Genomic DNA, 23692 nt, shown 5'->3' on the forward strand with positions numbered 1-23692 from the left:
TACAAGTCCTCTAGGAAAAGACTAGGGTACTATTTTGGATGTGAATGGCCGTTACCTAAACAAAGCTTTTAAGGTAACAGTAAACAAGATCCTCGTTTCCATGTCAATAAACCAACCGCTTCTGCCTCCTGCACTGAACGTTGAAACAAAGTCAAAAGCTAGGTTACACTAAATAATAGTGACCAAAACAAGTCTATAAACAATCAGAGAGGGAAACTGCAGGCTTTGCACCTGATACAGAGGAATATGACCCGCCAGCCACCACAGAAACCAAATACTGTTTCTCCCACCCAGGTAGCAAGAGGGGGTGGATGATAAATTCCCAAATTTGCCTTGAAAAGATTTTCCTCTTTAATTTCACTAGCTTTTTGAAATGGCTAACCAAGAAATCAAGGAGAGAAAAATTCTTCAGACATCCGTTATCGTCCTATAAATGATTTCTGAAATTAAATTATCTAAAAGTACAAAAGGCTGGGCTGCATGCAAGCTATGACAAGTCCAGGACAATTAATAAAGCAACTAAGAGTGTAGGTGGGTTTCTTTCTTAGGAGAAGGCACGCACACCTGATCTCTTTGATCAGAGAAAGAGGGTGAATTTGCAAAATCAATTCAAGTGCACCGAAGGTTGCCAGGTTTCTTTATTTTCTTTCCTTCTCTTGCATTCAATGTTAAAGCCAAAAGGGACTTGAAAAGATCACCTCGGTCCACTTATTTTACAGAAGAGGAAATTGAGACCCAGAGGTAGGGAATGACTTGCTCACTTTCGTAAGAGGCGGATGGAAGTAGAGCCCCATCGCTGGCCTTGTCCCACTACCCCATCACAGAGGAGTGAAGTTCCATGCAACCCAGCACTACAGCCCAGTGTCATCTTAAGGCCTCCGTTTGGGGCAGATATATATTAATAAAAACCGTGGGGAAACTCTGGTAGGCATAAAGGGAAGGGAGGAGAGGCAGGAAGCCCATACAGGGGCTAAATAAAACACTGCACACTCCCCCTCCCGTTAAATGTATTGTTATATGCAGACACTCTTCCCTTCCCCTTCTGACCTCTGCCTGGAGACTTTTCCCCCTTCTACTCTGGATTTTTTAAACTTGTCATGTATAAAAGTACCCACACTCAAATGAAAGGATCTGAGAAAGAAAAGGAAGGAAAAAAAAATCACTTTGAAACCCCCAGGCCTTATCAGCCTTAGATCTCACGCCATCTGGAGTCACCCCAGTGGATGCCCAGCTCAGCTCTGCCGGCCTCCCCTTCCCTTCCCAAACCACATTCCAAATCCCAAGTGCCCCAGGAGGAACCTGTTGCCTGGACCTGTATTTAGCGCCCTCTCCCTTCCTTCCCACTGCTGTCCCCCTTGGCCACAAAGCAGGCTGTGCCTTCTCAAAGCTGATCCCCAGAGCCACAGTTGGGAACGCGTGCTGTGCTTGGCTGACAAAGAAAAGTTGCATTTGCTCTCTGGTGGAGTTTCTCTGCACAGTCCCCAGGCCGGGCAGGCAGACTCTGCCGGAGCCGAACCCTCTCCTCCCCAGGCCTAACCTTGGCAGCATCTGAAGCTGCAATGGGACAGGCTCTAAAAAGAAAACCCCAAAGTCAGCCACGGCAGCAAACTTTTGAATCAACTCGCTAGCTCAGTTTAAACTACCCAGCTCTAGTACAGAAGCAAAAGAAGGCGCTGTCCCTTTAAATGAGGCTGTCAATGCCCAGACCGTTCCTGAAAAGGGGCGAACAACAACAACAAAAAGCAACCTACCGTCTTGGAATCTAACTCATGGTGGGGCTGACCTAATACTTTATCTACACTTGCTGGGTCTGCGAACGTGACGAAACCGAAGCCTCTGAAAGGAGACAAAGAGGGAGAAAAACAAACAAGAAAATGTGACACCATTGAAAGCAACAAGGAGTGAGACCTAAGGCTGAATGAGGAGCAAAAGTTGCCCTCCACGCACCCCCACTCCCACTCCCCTCCTCCAATTCCCCACCTGCCCACAGCCCTCCACCTCGCCAGAAAAAACATCAAGGTTAATGGGGGAAGTGGAACGGGGGCAGGGAGGGTGGAGGTAACTTGGAAAATGCTGGTGCCTCCACTCTTTGGCCACCTCAGTTTCCTCTCCTCCTCCCCTTCCCTTTCTTAACGCTTTGTTTTATTCCGAAGAAAGCCCGGCACTTAGAAGAGATTCACCACCATCTTTCTAAGAGGGATCTTAAGAGTTTGGGGAGCTGGGAGTGTGGGGGAAACATACATTAAGACCAAAAAAAAAAAAAAAAAAAACTATGCGAAAGTAAATGAAGCTGAATGTCATTTTAAACAGAGAAAAAGAAGCGACGGGAAAATGACTTAAAGCAGAGAGATGGGTATCTCTGTATCCAGAGTTCAGCTCCAATTAACAATAACCTCTGGGGTTACTGGGGGGCGGTGGGGGTGGTTTAGAGCGCCGTTCGAGATCAGCCACGCGCCTCAGCCCCATTCTAATCCGCTTAGCTACTTCCGAAGACACCTCCAAAAATAAAACTTCAACTTTGTTCTAAAATAAAGACAAAATCCAGAAGGGAATGGTTTACCTGGAGCGTTTCGTAGTGGGATCTCTCATGACCATACATTCTCTAATTTCTCCAAATTTGCTAAAATAGTCTCTAAGGCTATCTGTAGAGAGAGAAAGAGAGAGATGGGGGGGGGAGAGAAGGTGTGGAAAAAAAAAGCAATGCAAATTTTCATCAAGGACAAAATCCAAAAGTAGTTTTCTGTTGTTATTCTGTTTTGTTTTTGCATTTTTTGCACACGCGGGGGAAATTCGGCAACAGAGGTCGCACAGAGGGCTCAGAAAGGATTTGCTATTTAAAAAAATAACCTTGCACAGGAGAAGTGGGGAGCCAATGGCGGGGGGGGGCTCCTACACCGGGATAACAAAGAGCAATAAAGAAGCCAAGAAGGGGGGGACCCAGGCGTCCCCCCCTCCCTCCCTTACCTGGTGAGGTCTGCCAGCTCAGTCCACCGATAAACATTTTACTAGAGGGAGAAAACATAACAGAAGTGAGCACCGATGTCAGATCGGCCATTTTGACGTGTAACTTACAAAAGCTAAAAGGAAAGCAGGGGGGAGCGAGCGAGCGAGAGCCGGGAGGTGGGGTGGGGGAGAAGGTGACGGCGAAATGCAATCTAAAGGTGTGTAACTTCCACGGGGGGGGCGCGCGGGGGGGGGGGGGGGGGCGCGGGAGATGCCCGGCTCCGCGCACCGCCGTCCCCGCCGCTGCAAGGAGAGCGAGCCCGAGGCGGCGCGGTGGGCAGCGCCTGGAAACTTACCCGGGGTCGTGCTGGGAGTCGTTGGCGCTGCCCGAGGTGCCTTGGCTCCCATTTGCCTCCATATCTGAGCCCCCCCGCCCCCCCACCCCCAAAAAACCGAGCCCCACAGCGATCGGAGCGGAGCGGCGGCCGGCTCCGAGCCCCGAGATCTCCGCTCCCTCCTCCCCCTCCTCCCCCCCCCCGCCCGGGCTCCTCCGAATCTCTCTGCGAGCGGCGGAGCCGGGGCAGCGGCGAGAGCCGTCACACGTGGGCTCGGCTTAGCTCAGCCCCGCTGCCTCGCACACCCCCCGTCCCCGCCCCCCCGGCCCATCACCACCTCTCCCCCTCCTCCTCCCCACCCCCATCTCCTCCTCCTCCTCCCCCTCCTCCCCGGCGCACGTGGGGCGGAGTTCTAGAACGTCGTGTAACCAATGCCGGTGACGTCACGCACCCCCGTGCGGCCCCCGCCTGCCCGCGCGCGCACACTCGGCCCCCCACGGCCGGACCCACACGGGTGGCGCGCGAACCCCGCGGGCCGAGGGGACCCCGCCTCCGGGCCGGCAGGGAGCAGGGCGAGAGGGAGCGCACCCCGACTTCCCTGGATCACATGGGCTGCGGGGGGCGGGTGGATCGGGGGAGGGGAGGCGCGGGGAGCTTGCTGCGGCTCCTCACCCGGACCGGGGAGAAGACGCCCCCCACCCTCTCTAGTTCGCCCTCTCCATTCAAGTTTGCCGGCCCCTGCCGCCGAGATCCGGAGATGGCACCAGCCGCCCGCCCTGCGCTGTGCCCTGTTTCCAGCCACGGCTCAGAAATTTAGGTCAAGGACGTCGGGAGCAAACCCACACCCCGGCGCTTCTCTGGCGGTCCCCGAGACCCCCCAGGATCGGGGGGCTTCAGCATAGCGGAGACCCTCCTGCACAAACACCAGCCACAAGTTTTATTTTCCTTTTGCGCTGGAAGTTCTCTCTGGCTCTCGCTCCACACCGGCACGTCTTGCGCGGTTCCCCGCCCTTCCCCAGTAGAGGTACCAATCCGTGCCCGGGAAAGGTTATTTTGGAACTTTGAGAAACTGACGCGATTCCAGTGGCGAGAAAGTGCCGAAAAAAAGGGTTTCCGCGTTAATCATACAGTGTTTTAAAAATATAATAAGATAGGTTATAGGAGTCAAGGTCACATGATTGAGGTTCAAAGCAAATGTTTGTATATAACGAGAAGTGCTTTTGGAGTGCCTCTGGGATGGCTGGGAAGGGTGGTTATTTCAGGAAACCCCTGTTTAATCCGTTCGTTATATATTTTATTTCTCAAATTACCCAGCCTTTATATGCCAGGATAATAAAGTGCATGAGACTGAAATAGCCCAAGACCCCTCACGACCTGCAGAGGTAGCTGGTGGCAGAAGGCTTCAGAATCACTCCCACCTTAGGAGCAGCAGTATTGTACAGCACGGGTTCTGGCATACAGTGGGTGCTTAATAAATGCTGGTTTCATACCTTCATGCACTGAAAACTCCAAAAAGACGGTGTCTGTAGCCTTCCAAAGGCATCGCACGTTTCTCCGGCAGATTCTAGGCTGGCCAAATTCGGGCTGGTTTCAATTTATGGGGCATTGGAAACAATACGGATACAATTATCCATATTGTTTTAAATCTGTATTGTTTTAAATTATTGCAGTAAACTGAGTTAATATGGCGTGAGGGGCAACATAAAGTTGTGGTTCATCAAATACTGAGATTAATGTTAAGTATGAATTGATACCCAATTAACACTTTTCCATTAATTTTCATAGGATTAGGAGACAAAGGAAGACACTCAACACCAAAACTGTACCAAATCTACTGTGGGTTTTGGAAAAATGGAATATTTGGAAAATCTCAACACCAGCCATATCCTTGAGTGACCAGACCCTCAATCTCCCCGTTCCCTGAATTGCAGTAATTCCTCCTTGACAGGATTGATGGGGTGAAGGTGAGAGGCTGAAGTGAACCAATGTTGTAAAAGTTCCTTTTTCACTGTAAACCTGATTCGTGTTTATTATCAATCACTACTCAATATAATCATATTGAGAAGGTGCTCTAAGGCTTTAAACCACAAACCCGAACATTTCCTGTCACTCCAAGCTCCTTCCCAAATCATCTGGGGTCTCATGTGTTGAACGGCCAGTTGTTATGATGATTGTTTATTATGATTGATTATTCTCAACAGTATGCAGACAGCAGAGCTCATTGTATTGTGTTGGGATTTTTACAGTAGAACCACAGGCCATCCTAGGTAGAAAGGACTTTCCTAGTCTAATACCCTCATTATACATCAGGGTCTCAGAGGTGCCAAACTCACCAGGCTACACCCCACCCCCACCCTCTGATCATCAGTCCAATGCGGTGTGGCCTCTGCTGCCTGCATGTTTATTCCGTCCCTCACAAGGCGAGAGTTGGGGGCCCTTCTTCTGTGGTATAGACTTCCACAAGCTGACACTTACAGAACTGATTTAAAATCCAGAGAGGGTCTAGAGCTGCAGTTACAAAGTCGGTGGCTTAGAAAGAACTGGATTTTAAGTCTCCATTACTACATTGTTTTTACTCATTTATTTTTAATTTATATATGGTAACCTTTACTCTTTTTGGTCTGTAATTCTATGAGTGTTGACTTATGCATAGAGTCATGTAACCACCACCATAATCAAGATGCAGAACAGTTTCATTGTCCAAAAAAATTCCCTCTTGGCTGCCCCTATGCACTACATTATTTGTAATAGCTTATTATTATTATTATTATTATTATTTTATGCATTTTTTTCTCCAGTTCACTCAATGTAGCCCCTGCCTCAGGAGAATACAAGCAGCATAATATCAGTCCTCAACCCTCTGAAAGTCTCAACAGCCCAAGACAATGTTGGACACTTCCTTCTTCAAACTCAATCTTCCAGGATGGGTTTAAACACATGTTGATGCCACTCAAATTGAAATTTCCAGCCTCACCCTTCCTGAAGAGCTCCAGGCTCTGGTCAGTTTTGTATTCAACATCTCCACTTAGCCTTTCTGAAGCAAGCCCAAGTTCAAATCCATCTTTCTTGCTACTGCATCCCAGATCTCCCACCCGAGGCCCTGCAACAGCTCACAAAACAGTCTTCCCACATCCACCCTTACTCCACTTATGTGCCTGGAAATCTTTCCCAGACCTCTCTGACAGGGTCCAATGCCCTTAGATATGCAGTTACCTTACCAGAACGTCCTCTGTGTACCTTACCCTGTATGATCATTTGCTTTATTGCCCATCTCCTCTAAGCCAGAAGCTCCTGTCCCTTTCTGCTCTCCATGTACCAGCACAGTGCCTGCTGGCGCACGGTTAATGCTCAATAAATAATGATTGACTGAATGAGTGAGTGGATGAATGAATGAATGATGGTCAACATTTAATTTCATTCTAGGATTCTTTTTGTATTCATGTTCATAAGCCAAATTGGTTGCAGTTTTCCCTTTTCATACTGCTTTTGTCTGGTTATACTGGTCTCATAAAATGAACTGGTAAATGTTCCTTCTTTTTTCATTTACTGGAACAGTGTGTATAAGATTGGAGTTATGTGTTCCTTGAATGTTTGGTAGAACTTGCGGGTAAATTGTCTGGGTCTGGGATAGACATTTCGTGGGTTGATTTTTAACTACTGATTCCATTTCTTGAACGCTTGTAGATCTCTTCAGGTTTTCTGTTTTCTTCTTGAATCTATTTTTATACACTATATTTTTCAAAGAAATTATCCATACCATCTAGGTTTTCAAATATGTTGACAAAATGCTGTTCATAGTTATCTCTTAATGTATTTTAATCTCTGCTGTATCTATCCATAATGTTTATTTTTTTCATTCCAAATATCATTTTATATGTATTTTTTCTTATCTGGATCAGCTGTGCCAGAGATTTTGTTGTTTTTTACTAGTGTTTTCTTTCTACTTTCTATTAGTGTTTTCAGAGAACCAGACTTTAGTTTAAATATTGTTTCTTTTTCTGTTCCAGTAAGTTTTGTCCGTATACATTATTAGACATTATATTCTTATATATGGCACAATAGAAAAGATATACTATTATATAGTAGAATATAATATATAATGTAATATTAATATATATCACATAGTATTCCCTTCTGCTTCTGCTCTTTTTGGATTTATTCTGTTGCTCTTTTTTTTCTTTTTGAATTGGTGCCTTGGGTAATTAATTTTTAGCCATCTGTTTTCTGATTTTAACATTTAAGACTACAGATTTCACTTTAAGTACCACTCAAGCTATACTCCACAAGATATACAGACTTTTTATTATCATTGAGGTAAAAAAAAAAAGTTTAGATTTTGGCTGGACACAATGACTCACGCCTGTAATCCCAGCACTTTGGGAGGCTAAGGTGGGAGGATCCCTTGAGCCCAGGAGTTTGAGACCAGCCTGGGCAACATAGTGAGGCCCCATCTCTGCAAAAGAAAACTTTTCTAGAAACTAGCCAGGTGTGCTAACATGCACCTATAGGCCCAGCTACTCAGGAGGCTGAGGTGGGAGGATCACTTGAGCCTGGGAAGTTGAGACTGTAGTGAGCCATGATCACGTCACTACTCCAGCCTGGGTGACAGAGCGAGATCCTGTTTAAAAAAAAAAAAATTAGATTTCAGATACGATGTCTTCTTTGACCAGTGAATTAATATAGGTGTATTTTAGGGATATTTGAGGTTATTCTTTAGTTACTAACATCTAAATTAACTGAATTAAGGTCAAAGAACAGGATCTATATGAAGCAGATTCTTTGTTATTTATTGAAACTTGCTTTGGTGCAGTCAATTTTTATATTTCATGTAGTTTGGAAAAGAATGTATATGCCTTAATTTTTAAGTATAGCATTTTATATGGGTCTATTAGATCAGACTTATTAATTATATTATCTAGATTTCCTGTAGCCTTACTAATATTTTGTCTGCTTGACCTATTGCTTTTTATAGAAGTACATTAAAATTTCTATATGACTAGATTTGCCAGTTTCTCCTGTAATTCTCTCAAATTTTGCTGTATTTTAAAAGTACGTTGTCAGGTACATCAGAAAGAACTGTTGAAATTTCCCACCATAACTATGCATTTTCTACTTCTCATACTTTTTGCTTTGTGTATTTTAAGGCCTTGTTATGAGGTGCACACAAGCTTAGATTTGCTATTTTCCTAGTGAATTATTCCTTTAATATTGGCACAGAAGATACTTATCCCTAATGCCTTTTGCTTTAAAGTCTATTTTGTCTGTAATAAATGTAACTACTCTTTTGATTAGCCCTTGACTAATAGATCTTTCGCTTTCCCTCTTACCTTTTACTTTCAACCTTTCCATGTCCCAAATTTTTTGTTTGGTCTCCTGTAAATAGCATATAGCTAGCTCTGGTTCATTATTTATTGTGCCAATTAGTAAGTTTGGTCCATTTACATTAATTGTGATTGCTGATATTTTTAAATATCACGAAATATCACAATTTAGGGGCACAAAAATATATTAATCACAATCTCTAGTATAGCACACTAGCATCATTGTGTATACTCCTGGTCCTATTTTATTTTATCTACTGATATCATGAATACCTATAAACCTGCTATTCAACCAGAGAACTAAAACAGAAACAATGACTTATGCAACATCTCCTTATATGCTCCTCCCTATTTTGTTCCTCTAAAGTAACCATCAATCGGAATCTTGTATTTGTTATGATTTTGCTTTTTAAAAAGTTTTATGCATATCAATGGCTAATATTCTGTTTTGTTTTACTTTTTGTTTTGAAACTTTATGAAAAATTTCTGAGGCTTGATAATTTACTCAATATGAAATTATTGAGAATCAATTAGATCCTCTAGCCAGGTCCCTGGGGGGCAGGGGGAACTCAGTTAGATTTTTGTAACTGGTTGTAGTTCATTCTTTCTCCCAGTTGTATAATATTCCATTATGTGACTGTGCCACAGTTTAGTTTCTCCATTCTCTCACAAACAAGACTTTGGGTTGTTTTCAGGATTTTTTTTTTTTTTTTTTTTGCTATTATAAACAGTGTTATTATGAACATTCTTACCTTCTGATGCACATAGATCAGAAATTTCTCTTTGGAGTAATGGCTGGGTTGTAACATATGTGAATGTAAAATTTTACAAGGTAATACTAAGCTGCTTTCCAAAGTGGTGTTCCAATTTGTACTCCTACTAGCAATGTATAAGAGATCCTATTGGCCAGGCATGGTGGCTCACACCTGTAATCCCAGCACTTTGGGAGGCCAAGGCCTTTTTTTTTTTTTTTTTTTTGAGATGGAGTCTCGCTCCATCAGCCATGCTGGAGTGCAGTGATACAATCAGCTCACTACAACTGCTGCCTCTTGGATTCAAGCGATCCTCCTGCCTCAGCCTCCGAGTAGCTGGTATTACAGGCACCCACCACCACAGCTAATTTTTGTATTTTTAGTAGAGACGGGGTTTCACCATGTTGGCCAGCTGGTCTTGAACTCCTGACCTCAATTGATCTGCCTGCCTTGGCCTCCCAAAGTTCTGGGATTACGGGCGTGAGCCACTGCATCTGGCCGGAAGTTGTAAATTCTATTTCTACTCTTTCAGTGATTACAATTTTAACCTGTACATGTGATCTAAAGTAAATCAAGTGCCCTAGAACTATTCAATAAGCTAAGAATGATTCAACTTCAGTTACATCCTCTCATTATGTTTTATTGTTGCTTGTTATTTTAGATCCACCTAGTTTTTATACCCCTAATTTTAACCTCTATTATAATTTTATATACAGTCAATTCATCGCTTAGATTTGCCCATATTTACCAATTTCCTTCTCGATATAGACCCTTTCCCTTGAAACATAACCTTTAGTTTTTTTTCAGGGGATTGTGTGAGTGATATGCTCTCTCCACTAACACAAACATATCATATTTCACTCTCACTCTCGAATGATGATTTCTCTGGGTGTAATACTCAAGATTGGCAGTTATTTTACCCCAGCACTTTTTAAAAATATCTTCCTATTCTTAATGTCTTCCTAATTTCTGAAACATTTGCTATGAGTCTAATTGTCATTCCTTTGTAGGTAATGTGTCTTTTCTCTTTGGTTTTAAGACTTTTTCCTTGTCTTTGGCTTCCTGCATTTTTACTCTGCCATATTCAAGTATGAATTTCTTGTTCTTTATCTGATTCAATACTCATTGTATATGCATAATTTTGGGATTCTGTCAATGAAATATCCCTCTCCTTGTCTTTTGGTACTTATATGAAATGTATAATGCATCTTCTCCTTCTATCCAGCATACTCTGAATCTGTCAGACCTTTCTTCACTTTGTCTTTGCTGCTTCCTGGGCAGTTTTCTCAGATCCATCTGCTGTTCTTTCTTCAACTCTGTCTAATCTGCTGTTTAACTCATCACTGAGCTTTTCATTTTGGTTACTACATTTGTCATTTCTAGAAATCCTGTTTAGTTATATTTTTAAATCTACCTTTTTTAGAGTGTTATGTTACTTTCTCATGGTGTCAAAGGTTCCTTTGTGTCTTTAATAATTTTAAACTTACTTAGTTTATAGTCTGCCTGATAGTTTTGTTACCTGAGGTTCTTGGGACCTTTGTGTCTGCTACATCTTGCTTGTGGAGGATTATATCTACATACATTGTATAGTTTGGCATTGGGTCTGTATTTCTGTATTCATTCTCAGCTTTGGGGTTCCTGGACCATACCACATTATAATCCCAAATTCTCAGTAAAGCCCTTTTTTCCCCACCCTCAACCCATGCCAAGACAGGCACATTTTCTTGTCTCCTTGTGACATTGGGGAGATTATTTTTCCACTGATTATTTCTCTAGTGATTCGGGAGGTTCTAGCTTTATGGGGTTCCAACTTTATGGGGATTCTGAGTTCCATTTTCCCACTTTTAATGGACCTTAAGCATAATCTCCTTCCATTTTGATGCTCAAACCTCAGGCTCACAACACCAGCAAACCTGCCTGAGACCAGCTCAACCTCAGCTTACTTGCATACCATGCTATAATCTCCCTCTTCTTCCTGACTCGGAGAGCCTTTGCTTACTGTCCCAAGAGCTCATTTAAATGGGTGTTTATTACATCCTGACCAGTATTTATAGGTGGTTTATGATGGGAGGATTTTCAAGTTACTTAGTCTGCCATATTGCCAGAAATTGAACTTAGTTCCATTTAATTTTTAATATATTTCATTTCAAAATTGTAATATCTTCCACTGTAAATGCATTTTTTTTTCTTAGAGCACTGTGGCATGTAAATGTTGGGTTTTTTTTGGAATAATCCCTTACAGATGAATTAGCATTAGAATTATCTCAAATGTGGCAAACATAGGTCAGTTTGGCTGTATGTTGTAATCACCTGGAGAACTTTAAAAAATACCGATTCTTGGTTTTACCCATGAGATTGTGATTTAATTGGCCTGAGGGACGGGCTGGGCAGTTTTTTAAAGCTCCCCAAGTGATTCTAATGTGCCAACAAGGCTAAACATGATTAGTTTTAAATGTCCTGATGAAAACAAGCCAACAACTCATGATGGTACCTGAGTTCCACCCCAGAATGACTTGTTTTGCTAGGGAGGGCCCTAGGCATCATAATTTTTTAAAATTCTGCTTATGATTGTAGCGAAGATGGAGAACCAACAATGTACATGAGCATACCCAGTCTGATGGGGAGAGTTAAAATTATGTTGGCCGGGCATGGTGGCTTACGCCTGTAATCCCAACACTTTGGGAGGCTGAGGTAAGCAGATCACATGAGGTCAGGAGCTCGAGATCAACCTGGCCAACATGGTAAAGCCCCGTCTCTACTAAAATACAAAAAAAGAAATTAGCCAGTCATGGTGGCAGAAGCCTGTAATCCCAGCTACTTAGGAGGCTGAAGCAGGAGAATCACTTGAACTCAGGAGGCGGAGGTTGCCAAAATCATGCCACTGCACTCCAGCCTGGGTGACAAAGAGAGACTCCGTCTCAAAAATAAATAAAATGATGTTAAAAGTGGAAGCATGAGAAATCATGTAGCCCAGCTGTTCCTACTGTCTGCAAAACAGGCCACCAGAGTCTCCAAGTGCTTTTAAGTGGTACAGATTCCTGGACATTGTGAATTTAACACAAGATCAGTGAGCCTTTAATTCCCCAGAGGACCTTAAAGGCCACCAACTTTGGAAACCATTCGGCTAGCCCATCTTATTTTACAAAGGAGGAAACCATCCCTCAGAAAAGTGTCTTTGTTCTCCGGGTCCCAGAGCTGATTAAGAGGAAAGCTGACTCTTAATCAAAGGCTGACCCTTCCAGTCTAGTGTCCATTTCATCCATTTCTAAACAGAAAGTGTCCTGCCGTGTTTAGAAGGTCTTGGACCTTTTAAAGAGGCAGATTTGGAATTCGTGTGCAGTTATTTCAAGAATGTGGGTTTTCTGTTTTGCTTTACAATAAATTAAAAAAGCCTGCCGCCTTCCAGGTGGGGTCTTACCAGGAGTTTGTTGACCTTTAGCAGGTAAACCACCGTCATTTTCAACTGTCTTTATGTAAATAGAGGATCATGGTGCCTTTAAAATACGTTCACAAATTATTTAAGACTCCTCCAAGAGATGGAGTCGAATTGCCCTCCCCTCAAGTGTGGGCTGTACTTAGTAACCGGCTTCTAAGGAACAGAATGTGAAGGAAGTGATGGTGGGTGAATTTTAACGCTAGATCATACAAAGATATTGTAGCTTCCATCTTGCTTTGTCTCATGGATCATTGGCTCTGGGGGAAGCCAGCTGCCATGTCATGAGGATGCTCAGGCAGCCCTATGGAGAGGCCAGTGTAGAAAAGAATTGAGGTTTACTGTCAATATCTCAAACTAACTTGCTGGGATTGTGAATTAGACACCTTACGAGTGGATCTGCCAGCCCTCATCCAGTCTTCAAATGATTGTTAATCTGGCCAATGCCTTGACTACAACTTAATGAGAGCCTTTGAACTAGAATCTCCCAGCTAAGCCATTCCTGATTGATGTTGCAATAATAAATATTTGTTGTTTGAAGCTGCTAAGTTTGGGGATAATTTGTTACACAGCATAGATAACTAACACAGAGATACTTCAAAATGCACCAAAATAGAGCTGCTTAGTTTATAGGTTTGCAACAGGATTCATATGCTAACATTTATAGAACGCTTTCGATTCCAACCAAATGAACTGCATATTAGATACAAAGTAGCGATCACATATTATTAATGTTATCAGATGGTAACACATTTCATGTTCAATTAACTGAAATGCTTTTTCTGCAGCAAGGCTTTGCTCATCTTCTTATCCCCACTGTATACTTATAAAAGGTCACTGTCAAAATATAAAAGTATATATATGATTTAAATGTCTTGACTCAGTTACTAACAACCATGAGCATGTTTTTCAAATAGGAAAAGCAAGATTCATTTCAACTTGGTCTTTTTCACATGAGGCTCTTTGTTTACTTTTTGGTATTGCATTTCACCACCATGCTGGACGCCTCTCTTATTAAAGAGGCTGTTCACTTATCTCTCTCCCACGGTCTCATAAGCCTCACTTTTAAAAACAGTGTGGCAGACTTTGCACCGAAAAAGCAAGTCATGTTTTTACTAGAAAATATTTAGGGAAATGAGTGTTTTTTTTTTTTTCATGAAAATTTCACCAAGTATAAATTATAGGTCTAAAACTAATGGTCCTTTATATCGATTTAAATAAATAGCCTCCTTCCTCAAAAATCATGACTTCTGAGCATGTTCTTAAATTCAACGCTAGTTTATTTTCTTCCAAAAATATGAAATAATCATGTGCATAGAGATCCTAAGTTGGTCTTTCTTCTGGATCTGTATAATACGGGAAAGCCGAGATGGTATCTTTATTTATTTTTTTGAGACAGAGTCTCACTCTGTCTCCCAGCTGGAGTGCAATAGTGCGATCTCGGCTCACTGCAACCTCTGCCTCCTGGGTTCAAGCAATTTTCCTGCCTCAGCCTCTCAAGTAACTGAGATTACAGGCACCTGCCACCATGCCCGGCTAATTTTTGTATTTTTAGTAAAGACAGGGTTTCGTCATGTTGGCCAGGCTGGTCTTGAACTCCTGACCTCAGGTGATCCACCTGCCTCAGCCTTCTAAAGTGCTGAGATTACAGCAATGAGCCATCATGCCTGGCCCCAAGACGGTATCTTTCTAACAGAGTCATAACTGGAGGTATAAAATATCTGGAAAAATAAACCCAAAAAAACATAGAGGATGTGAGGCTGACAGAAAGTGAAATTATATTTTTCTTTTTTGTTGTTGTTTTTGAGACAGGGTCTCCCTCTGTCGCCCAGGCTGCATTGCAGTGGCTCAATCTCAGCTCACTGCAACCTCCACATCCCAGGTTCAAGCAATTTTCCTGCCTCAGCCTCCTGAGTAGCCGGGATTACAGGCATCTGCCACCACAGCCCACCTAATTTTTTGTATTTTTAGTTGAGATAGGGTTTCGTCATATTGGTCGGGCGGGTCTCAAACTCCTGACCTCAGGTAAACCACCTGCCTCGGCCTCCCAAAGTGCTGGAGTTACAGGTGTGAGGCACCTCATCGGCAGAAATTCTATGTTTCAAACAGCCTTTAATGATCTAACAAACAAGTATCTTTATGTATAATTTATTTACGCCTAACATTGTTTGATGTATTATATTTAGAGACATAAAGATCTATTTTATTTAAATGATAGAGAAATTTGTTTTCTTTCATTTTTTTCCCCAAATCGGAGAGGAAAATGCAAAAAGCTCCCAAATGGAGGGAAAGACAAACCTAAAGCATGTTTAGTCAATTTTATTTTTCCATTTTCCCTTTCCATTTTCACGTTGGGCATAGCTGAAATCTAGTATTATGGTTGAAGACTTTTACTCCCTTTCATCCACTCCTTTTTCCTTGTCTCCAACTCAAAATTATCACACCCAAGCAGGGCATAGGGTGCCTGTTAGTCTAGTTGAATAAGAAAGAGCTAGATTCCTAATTAAGAAATATCATTTATTGAATGACCACAACAGAGGACCCTTCTAGGTGTGGTGGGGGCAGGGATCAGAAAGCTGTAATCTTCAGGAGTTGCAAGAGGTGGGCAGTTGCTTGGGGTTGGGAGTGAGGCTGGCTGTAGCCTCTCCATGTGGCAGCTTCCTGCAGGGGACACCCTAGGCCAGTCTGATGAACCCCATCTCCAGTCATGGGCGGTATCTTGTGATGTCAGCGTGGGTATGGTAGGCACAAGAGACAAGCCTCGGAATTAAACAGGAAGTCACCATTCTCATTAAAAATATCCCAGGGCTGCGCTTCCATGTCCCCTAAAGCTGTTTCACCACTGTTTGTCATGCTGTCATCATTATTCTTAAACATGTAGGTAAATATTTTATTAAACATCTTCACTGCTTGGCAGTTAGGGAGCCCTCTGCCTCCTAGACTTGTCTGCCTCCCAGTGCTGCCTGGAGGGGTGGGAGTACAGTGTCCCACTGGAATGCTCCACGGAGTTCGGAGTTGGGAGTCACAGCACAAGAGCACCATTCTGTCAATCCCTTTCCACCTGGAAACCATTTTCTCCTTTGGCCTCTCGAGGTTAATTTTTTTAATCTTCTTTTTAAACCAGTCACCAACTTCGCCTTGATGAAAGGTGTGGAGGCCCCCAGAAGAAAATGATTACACCTTTCAACTCCACCTGGAAACAGTTGACAGAGGGCCACCGTCACCTTCCCTGTCTCCTTTCCACCACCCTTGCAGTTTGCCCCATCTCCACCGTGACCTGCCTTGCCAAACCGAAATCTAAGTATCGCAGCTGCAGATACGCAGGGTCCATGCACCAGGCTTCACACACTCTACAAGTTATGTCTGTGAATTTCCAACATTTCCATCGTCACTTCCACGCCTTGCCTCGGAGTCCCATCTGCTCGCGAATTTGCCAGCAGCAAACACATAGACCCACAAACCACACATGAGCTTGGGCAACATTGGACCTGCTTTTTAATAATTCTTTGCTTTTGGCCATTTACACAGCATAGGAGGCGGTCAAAGCAGCAATCAGTAGCAGAGCTGTAATGTCATCCCATCATATGTTTGGGTTACAAGGAGGCCAACCCGACAAGATCTGTTTTGGGGTGAGAAATGCCAACTTTGGAGGACTATGGGTATGAGCGCCCTCGTCTGGCGAACAGAGGAAACGCCTTCTTGCGCCCCACATTTCAGTTCCCTCTACTGGCCGAGCAAAGAGAAGCTGTGTCTCATGTCACAGCCCCACATGCCAGAGTTCAGGGCCGGGCTATCAGATTCTGAAACCAGAGCCCTCCAGATTCAGAAGTGCCCTGGAGTTGACACTGAGACCCACCACAGTAGCCCACGTTGCAATTTCTACAATCACCCATCAGCTAATTCCAAGTGGCTGAAAAAACTAATTGAAGGGAAGGAAGGAGAGGGAAAAAGGGCTGTCATCTATGAAGGGAGAATTCAAATAGTTCAAAATCAAATCTATTTAGCCAAAGGTGGTATTGATGCATAGAGAGGCAGAGGGAAAAAAGAAAAGTATTAGATGTGAAGACAATAGGGGATAGACTGTACAGTCAATTTCTGAGCAAGATATTCATGCTAAAAATACTACTACTATTTGGAAAGGGCATGAGAAATCAAAATGTGGCCATGTCCATGGGTGGGAGGGAAAAGAGGCTGTGCATACAAACACCCAGCATTAGAACAAGACCAAGAAAGGACCCTAATCCAAGAGGAGTAGGGATGAACCTAAGAATAATTTGAAGTGAGCCAGAAAATTAATTTTGCCATCATCCTCTTACTTTTGTGGGTTTGATGATGCTGGTGGCCCCCAGTGGCTGGCCACACCTCTGGGTTCTGAACAGGACCCCCAAGACCCCATCACCCACTCAGCAAAATGCCACATGAGAAAGGAGGGCATGATGTGGTGTTGTCCCTTCTAGTCTAAGTCACAAATAATCATGAGCATTCAAAAACATTCATTGCCCAAGTGGCTGCTGGGGAGGCCTGGCCTGACAGAAGGCATTGCATGAGAAAGACCCGGGGGGTTAGCTGATCACCGGCTTGATGTGAACCTACAGTGCGAGGAGGCTGTTGAGAACCCTAATGCAATCTGAGGCTCTATTAATAGCACAGCAGAGTGTGGAAGGAGGGAAGCAATACTCCCAGCGCGTGCTGGCAGGTCAGGCCACATGCAGTTTTATGCTCAGTCCTGCGGGCTGTATTTTAAGAGAGGCACTGGAAAATTCAAGCCTGCTCAGAAGAGCATGAAAGGATTGGATGTCGGTATTTAGACAGCATCTCTATTAGCTTTACAGTCCTTTTGCAATTGGCAATACCAGAATGATTATTACACGGAGTCTCCATAGCCACTCGCAGGAATCATGTTTCTAATGTTTACTTAACCTCCTTGAGCACTGGGGTCCTCTCTCTATATAATAGGGGTAATAATTTCTGCCCAATCTGCCAACTCCAAGCATAATTTGAGAATGGATCAGTTGGGTCCGTGTGTACGGAGCATTCACTGAGTGCCCAGCTCTGTGCCAGGTACTGGAGGCACAGAGACGAACACAGTGAGGGATCTGTTTTTGAGGAGCTTGAAGTCTAGTTGGACAGACAGGTCCATAAGCAGATACTTTGCATGTAATGTGACAGAGGATGATACATGCATTGATTTGAAATGAGATACAATTAATTTCTCATAGAGAAAGAGTGACAAGACAGAAAAGCAGAGTCCTTGTGGAGCATGGACTTTCAAGTGCAGAAACAGGAAAAGAAATCATTGGAGGTCAGGGTAGAGAGGCCATCAGGGAGAAAAGATTAGAACCAGAAAAGTTCAGAGCCACAGAAGACAACTGAAGTGTCACAACAGTGTCAGATGCCATTATGAAGTCAAGGAGGAGGAAGACTAAAACCTTTCTAAACCACTCACCGGATATGGAGATGAGGAGTTCATCCTTAGTGGTCAAGAAAGATCTTTCAGGAAAATGATGAAGGAAGAGATAGACTTCATTTAGGAAGTGTGTGAAAGATACATTTATTGAGCACCTACTACATACCTAGCATGGTGTTACTCACTGTGGACATTCAAAGAGCAAAAGGTTTTGTTCCAGCCTACCACAATATTGGTGCGTTGAGACTAACACCTGTATGTCCATTGAGGAATAGTGGAAGATTATTATACGAACGGTTCGACTAGGTGAGGCAGACAGCATGGTGGTTTAAATGACTGGTTGGCCTGGCCCAGGATGATGTTGCAGGTAGTCACATATGCATACATACCAGAAGAAAAGAGAATTGGTATTAGTGCATTCCAAATATGACCAACCTTCTTCCCCTTTCCCTTGATTCTTGGAGAGTTTCCATTCCCAGAAGCATTCAAAAACATGTCTTGTCTTAACATCCTTCGTGTTTGCTCCCATTTTGTTATTTGCCAGTGAAATTAATATTACTCTTTACCCTGCTCACATTCTAGATCCAACATGCGTTTTTTTTTCATCAGTGGGTTTGTGTTTGGTTGATTAGTTATTCATGTATAATGTAAGATGACAAGAGCTGTAACACAGAGAAATGATTGTGGAGAATGCAGGCATACAAGCTCTGGGGTTGGCTTCTTTTTTTTTTTTTTTAATTTTTTTATTTTTTTTGGTGGGGGTGTGGATGGGTAGGCAGGTTAGTAAAAGCATTTGGATTACTTGCAGATGGTTGAAACTCTCCCCTTACCAAACTGGTGACTCAAGCAAAATAGGCAGAATGAAAAGAAATGGCATTTGCCTGCTCATCCCGTCTCCTTCATCTGCATCCTGGGCCCCTCATCAGCTTCTGGATCTGTCCCATATAATCTCCCAACTCATTCAACATCTGGACTTGAGATCCCACCTCCCGGCTGCTCCCAGAAGTCTTGATCACTTCCAGTGGATGTTTTGTATGTTGGCTTCTTTCATAGGTGATTTTTCACAAAGGGGGTCCACCTTATAGACTAGCTCTTCCTCTGCCTTGACTTCTGGAACCTCCCCAAAATGTCTGTTTCCCTCACAGTAGCCAAAGAGGTCTTTATGAGATGCAGGTCAGATCCCTCCAACAGCTTCCCACTGCATCAAACCCCCTTGCTGTCACCTAAAAGACCTTCCATAGTATGTTCTAGGTCTGCTTTTCCAAACTCACATTACACCACCATCCTCTATCATCTCTTTCATTTATATTTTTATTTTTATTTATCTATTTATTTATTTATTTATTTATTTATTTATTTATTTTGAGGCAGGTTCTCACTCTGTCATCCAGGCTGGAGTGCAGTAGCATGATCACGGCACACCACAGCCTTGACCTCCTGGGCTCAGGTGATCCTCCCACCTCAGCCTCCTGAGTAGCTGGGACTACAGGTGCATGCCACCAAACCTGGCTAATTTTGGTGGTTTCGCCATGTTGCTCGGGCTGGTCCCAAACTCTTAGGCTCAAGCAATCCACCTGCCTCGGCCTCCCAAAGTGCTAGGATTACAGGTGTGAGCCACCACGCCTAGCCCTCTATCATTTCTTAAACAAAACAAGCTGTTTCCTTCTTCAAGCCCTTTGCATATGCTCTTTGTCCCTTTTGCCTGGGATGTGCTTTCTCCACTCACTATGTGGGGTATCTGCTTATTCTTCTTTTAAAAAAGTTGTTTGCTAACTTAAAAAAATTTTTTAGTTTATTTATATAAATTTTTGAGTTACGTGTGTAATTTTGTTACATGCATAGATCACATGGTGGCAAAGTCAGGGTTTTTAGGGTATTTATCACTCAAATACATTGTACCACTTAAGTAGTCTCTCATCATTCACTTCCCCCATCCTCTCACCCTTTTTTCTTTTTTCTTTTTTTAAGACCGAGTTTTGCTCTTGTTGCCCAGGCTGGAGTGCAGTGGCGCGATCTTGGCTCACTCCAACCTCCACCTCCCGGGTTCAAGCAATTCTCCTGCTTCAGCCTCCTGAGTAGCTGGGATTATAGGTGCACATCACCATGCCTGGCTAATTTTTGTATTTTTAGTAGAGACGGGGTTTCACCATGTTGGCCAGGCTGGTCTCAAACTCCTGACTTCAGGTGACCCACCCACCTTGGCCTCCCAAAGTGCTGGGAGTACAGGCGTGAGCCACTGCGCCCGGCCCCCTCACTCTTTCAAGTCTCCATTGTCTGTTATTCCACATCCTACATCCATGTGTACACATGATTTAGCTCCCACTTATAAGTGAAAACATGCAATGTTTGTCTTTCTGTCTCCAGCTTGTTTCACCTGGGATAATGTCTTCCAGCAATTCCATCCATGTTGCTGCTGTTCGATTTTTTAATGACCTGGAGTAGTACTTCTTATTGCCTGCCACCCTTTCTTTTTTGGGAAGGTGAGTCACCCGTCATACTTGGCTTTCGGAGTGCAGTGGCCGGATCTCAGCTCCGCCAAGCCTCCGCCTCCCAAGTTCAGCCATTCTCTTGCCTCAAAGCCTCCCGGTATCTGGGACTGAGTTGCCCATACACCACACCGTGTTGCTTTGTATTTTTAGTGGAACAGGGTTTCACCGTGTTAAGTCAGGATGGTCTCGATCTCCTGACCTGGTGATCCCTGCAGTAAAGGCCTCCCAAAGTGCTGGGATTACAAGCGTGAGCCACCGCGCCCAGCCACCACATTTTCTTTATCCAATTTTCTGTTGATGGACACTTAGGTTGATTCCATATCTTTGCTATTGTAGATAGTGCTATGATAAACATACAAGTGCAGGTATCTTTTTGATATACCAATTTATTTTCCTTTGGGTATATACTGTTAAAGGTTACCAGTAGTGGGATTGCTGGATCAAATGGTAGTTCTATTTTTAGTTCTTTGAGAAATCTCCATACTGTTTTCTATAGAGGCTGTACTAAGTTACATTCCCACCAACAATGTATGAGTTCCCTTTTCTCCGTATCTTTATCCTCCTTCAACTCTTAGTTCAAATACCACCTCCTCACAAGGCTTTCTCCAATCTCTCCAAAGTTGCCTCCCTACCCATTGTTTTATTTATTTCCTGCATAGGACCCAACACCATGTGAAGTTATTTTGTTTATTTCTTTCTAGAGAATTGTCTGGAAACTCCATGGAACAAGGCCTCATCTGTTTCACCCTTTACCGCACCTCCAGCACCTAGAACAATGCCAACACGTGGTAGGAGATCAACAAGTATTCGTTGAATGAATAAACTTTACATTTCTATAATTCTCTTCCAAAAAACAGTTTATTTTTAAAAAGCTCAACATTCAAATACCAACTAAGTAAAGAGACCTATTAAAGATGCAATTATTTAAATTACAAGGTGGACTCATTGATGTAGGAAAGTTTCCCTCTCTCTTTAACAACTGTCCGTAAAGTCTAGGGAGAAGAGAAGTTTAATACCAAAATCTAAAATATTTTCCACCTATTCCCAAATCATTTTCTGTCATATTATTCTATTTTTTCTTCTTCCTAGCACTTCTCATTCTGAAATTATTGTGCTAATTTCTGTTTCCTTGCTAATTGCCTGCTTCTCGCCCCCTATCCAAGAGAGAAGAGACTTTGCCTGTCATCTTATTTGCGGCACAAGCCTAGCACAAAGCAAGTGCCCAGAAAACATTTGTTGAAGAAGTGAATTTTAAACGCCTAGAAATAAAGAGAAAAAAACAATTAAGATGAACATGAAATGCAACGAAACACACAAATGTGCACATGTTCACAAAAAATCAGGCCGCAGAGACCTTTTTGGCAAGAGAGCTGCAACTGAAGGGTGAAGAGCTGACCACACAGTGAGCCAGGCATGAATTAGATCCCGTTTGTAACCCACTCCCCACCTGCCGTCAGAACTCATCACAGAGTTGGACTGGGAAGTGGCGTCTCTGGCACAGGGAACCAGGAAAACACAGGCGACCTTGCAGGTAACCAGGATCAGAATATAAAGCTGGACCTTCAGGGAAGCAGGCTGTGCCTGGATGTCTCAGGTCACCAGCAGGATGGTGTTAGTTACAATTCCCTGAGGTCCACCATGAGCTACCAGGATGGTGGGAGTGGCAGCAAGATTGTCCTGTGCCTAGGAGGGCTTTGCTTGCTTTACTTGCTCCTAAGCCTGCAGAGGGAGATGATCTTGATTTAACCCAATTCAAACCAGCACCCATTATATGGAAAACAGTGTGCTAGGTGCAGAGGGTGGTGGAGAAGTGAGAGGTGTGCCACCTGTGCCCAGGCTGAGGATAGCCACAGACAGATCAGGAAAGAGCAAAGGTGTCTCTGAAACAGGATGGAGGGGCAAAGTGGCAGGGGAAAGGGGGCCAGAAGCCTGAAGTTATGACAAGAGAGGCACAAAGACTCCCCAGAGGGACCAGTGCTGGAGGTGGCTGGCAAGGAGGGCCTTCCGGGGCAGGCAAGCCAGGGCATGTTTCGGAGCCTGGAGAGCCCTATTAGGCTGGAGGCAGGTACAGTGTGCAGGTAGGTGCAAGGAGAGCAATTTATTACCAGAAGTTCCGGTAAAGTCCCTCCGGACCAATGAAGCCGGCTAGCAAAGGAAAGTGGTTTTCCAAGTAAATGCCTGGAGAGCAGCTGCACAGCTTTGCCAGGAAGGGGAAGGCAGGCAAGGGCAGGCAGAACCACAGGCAGCACCGCAGTGATGGACGATACGTCCAGAAAGGTATCTGGGGCATGTCAGGATTGAACAAGATAATGAATGACCATTGGGAGGCATGAGGGGAAACTGGGGAAGAGAGAGAGTAATTATAAAAGTAATAGAAGAATGTTTTGCTTGGTCCTGGACAAACTGACTCTGAAATTAATCTGGAGTACACCAGTGTTCACAGCAGCATTATTCACAATAGCCAAATGGTGGAAACAACACAAGATCCAAGTGTCCATCAACAGATGAACTGATAAAACAAATATATATAGGTGGTACATATATAAATGGCATATTATTGAGCCATAAAAAGGAATAAAGGAGTGATACATGCATGCTATGATGTGGATAGGCCTTGAAGACACTATGCTAAGTGAAATAAGCCAGATACCAGAAGATAAATATTATACGATTCCACTTATATGAGCTATACCCAGAGTAGTCAAATTCCTACAGACAGAACGGTGTCTGCCAGGGACTTGGGGAAGGGGAGAATGGGAGTTAGTGTTTAATGGGTATAGAATTTCAGTTTGGAATGATAAAGTTCTGCACTAGATCTTAGCCAAAAGGCTGAGAAGTGATGATTTTTAAAAAGTTCTGGAAATAGATTTATTTATTTTATTTTATTTTTTGAGATGGAGTCTTGCTCTGTCGCCCAGGCTGGAGTGCAATGGTGCGATCTCAGCTCACTGCAACCTCTGCCTCCCAGGTTCAAGTGATTCTCCTGCTTCAGCCTCCCAGGTAGCTGGGATT

General features: G+C 43.5%; 1 protein-coding gene and 1 long non-coding RNA gene across 16 annotated transcripts in view; one reads left to right on the forward strand and one right to left on the reverse strand.

Moving 5' to 3' along the window:
• The window catches only part of MSI2 (musashi RNA binding protein 2), a 468587-nt gene extending 465006 nt beyond the window's left edge, over positions 1 to 3581 (reverse strand). For 12 of the 14 annotated variants that reach the window (XR_002517859.2, XR_002517858.2, XR_002517860.2 and 9 more), the window contains exons 1-4: positions 3300 to 3454; positions 2965 to 3005; positions 2561 to 2642; positions 1752 to 1836 (exon numbers count right to left, since the gene is read on the reverse strand). Coding sequence is in view for 11 of the 14 variants with exons in the window: in XM_031657051.1 (XP_031512911.1) it covers positions 1752 to 1836; positions 2561 to 2642; positions 2965 to 3005; positions 3300 to 3361 (270 nt within the window). In the remaining 3 variants the exon portion in view is untranslated. Of the gene's footprint in view, positions 1 to 1751; positions 1837 to 2560; positions 2643 to 2964; positions 3006 to 3299 lie in introns of all 14 variants that reach the window. The other 2 variants (XM_021928227.2, XM_009190323.3) reach the window with 1 other exon arrangement.
• Positions 3582 to 3916: 335 nt separating this feature from the next.
• LOC103878787 lies at positions 3917 to 23333 on the forward strand. 2 transcript variants are annotated; one of them, XR_002517857.2, is made up of 3 exons: positions 3917 to 4302; positions 5064 to 5242; positions 21382 to 23333. It is a non-coding gene; the product is annotated as an uncharacterized LOC103878787 (long non-coding RNA). The 2 variants fall into 2 exon arrangements; XR_639122.4 differs by lacking the exon at positions 21382 to 23333 and adding an exon at positions 6077 to 9578.
• Positions 23334 to 23692: the final 359 nt, after the last annotated feature.

This window comes from Papio anubis, chromosome 17 (assembly GCF_008728515.1).
Source record: "Papio anubis isolate 15944 chromosome 17, Panubis1.0, whole genome shotgun sequence".
Taxonomy (NCBI): Eukaryota; Metazoa; Chordata; class Mammalia; order Primates; family Cercopithecidae; genus Papio; species Papio anubis.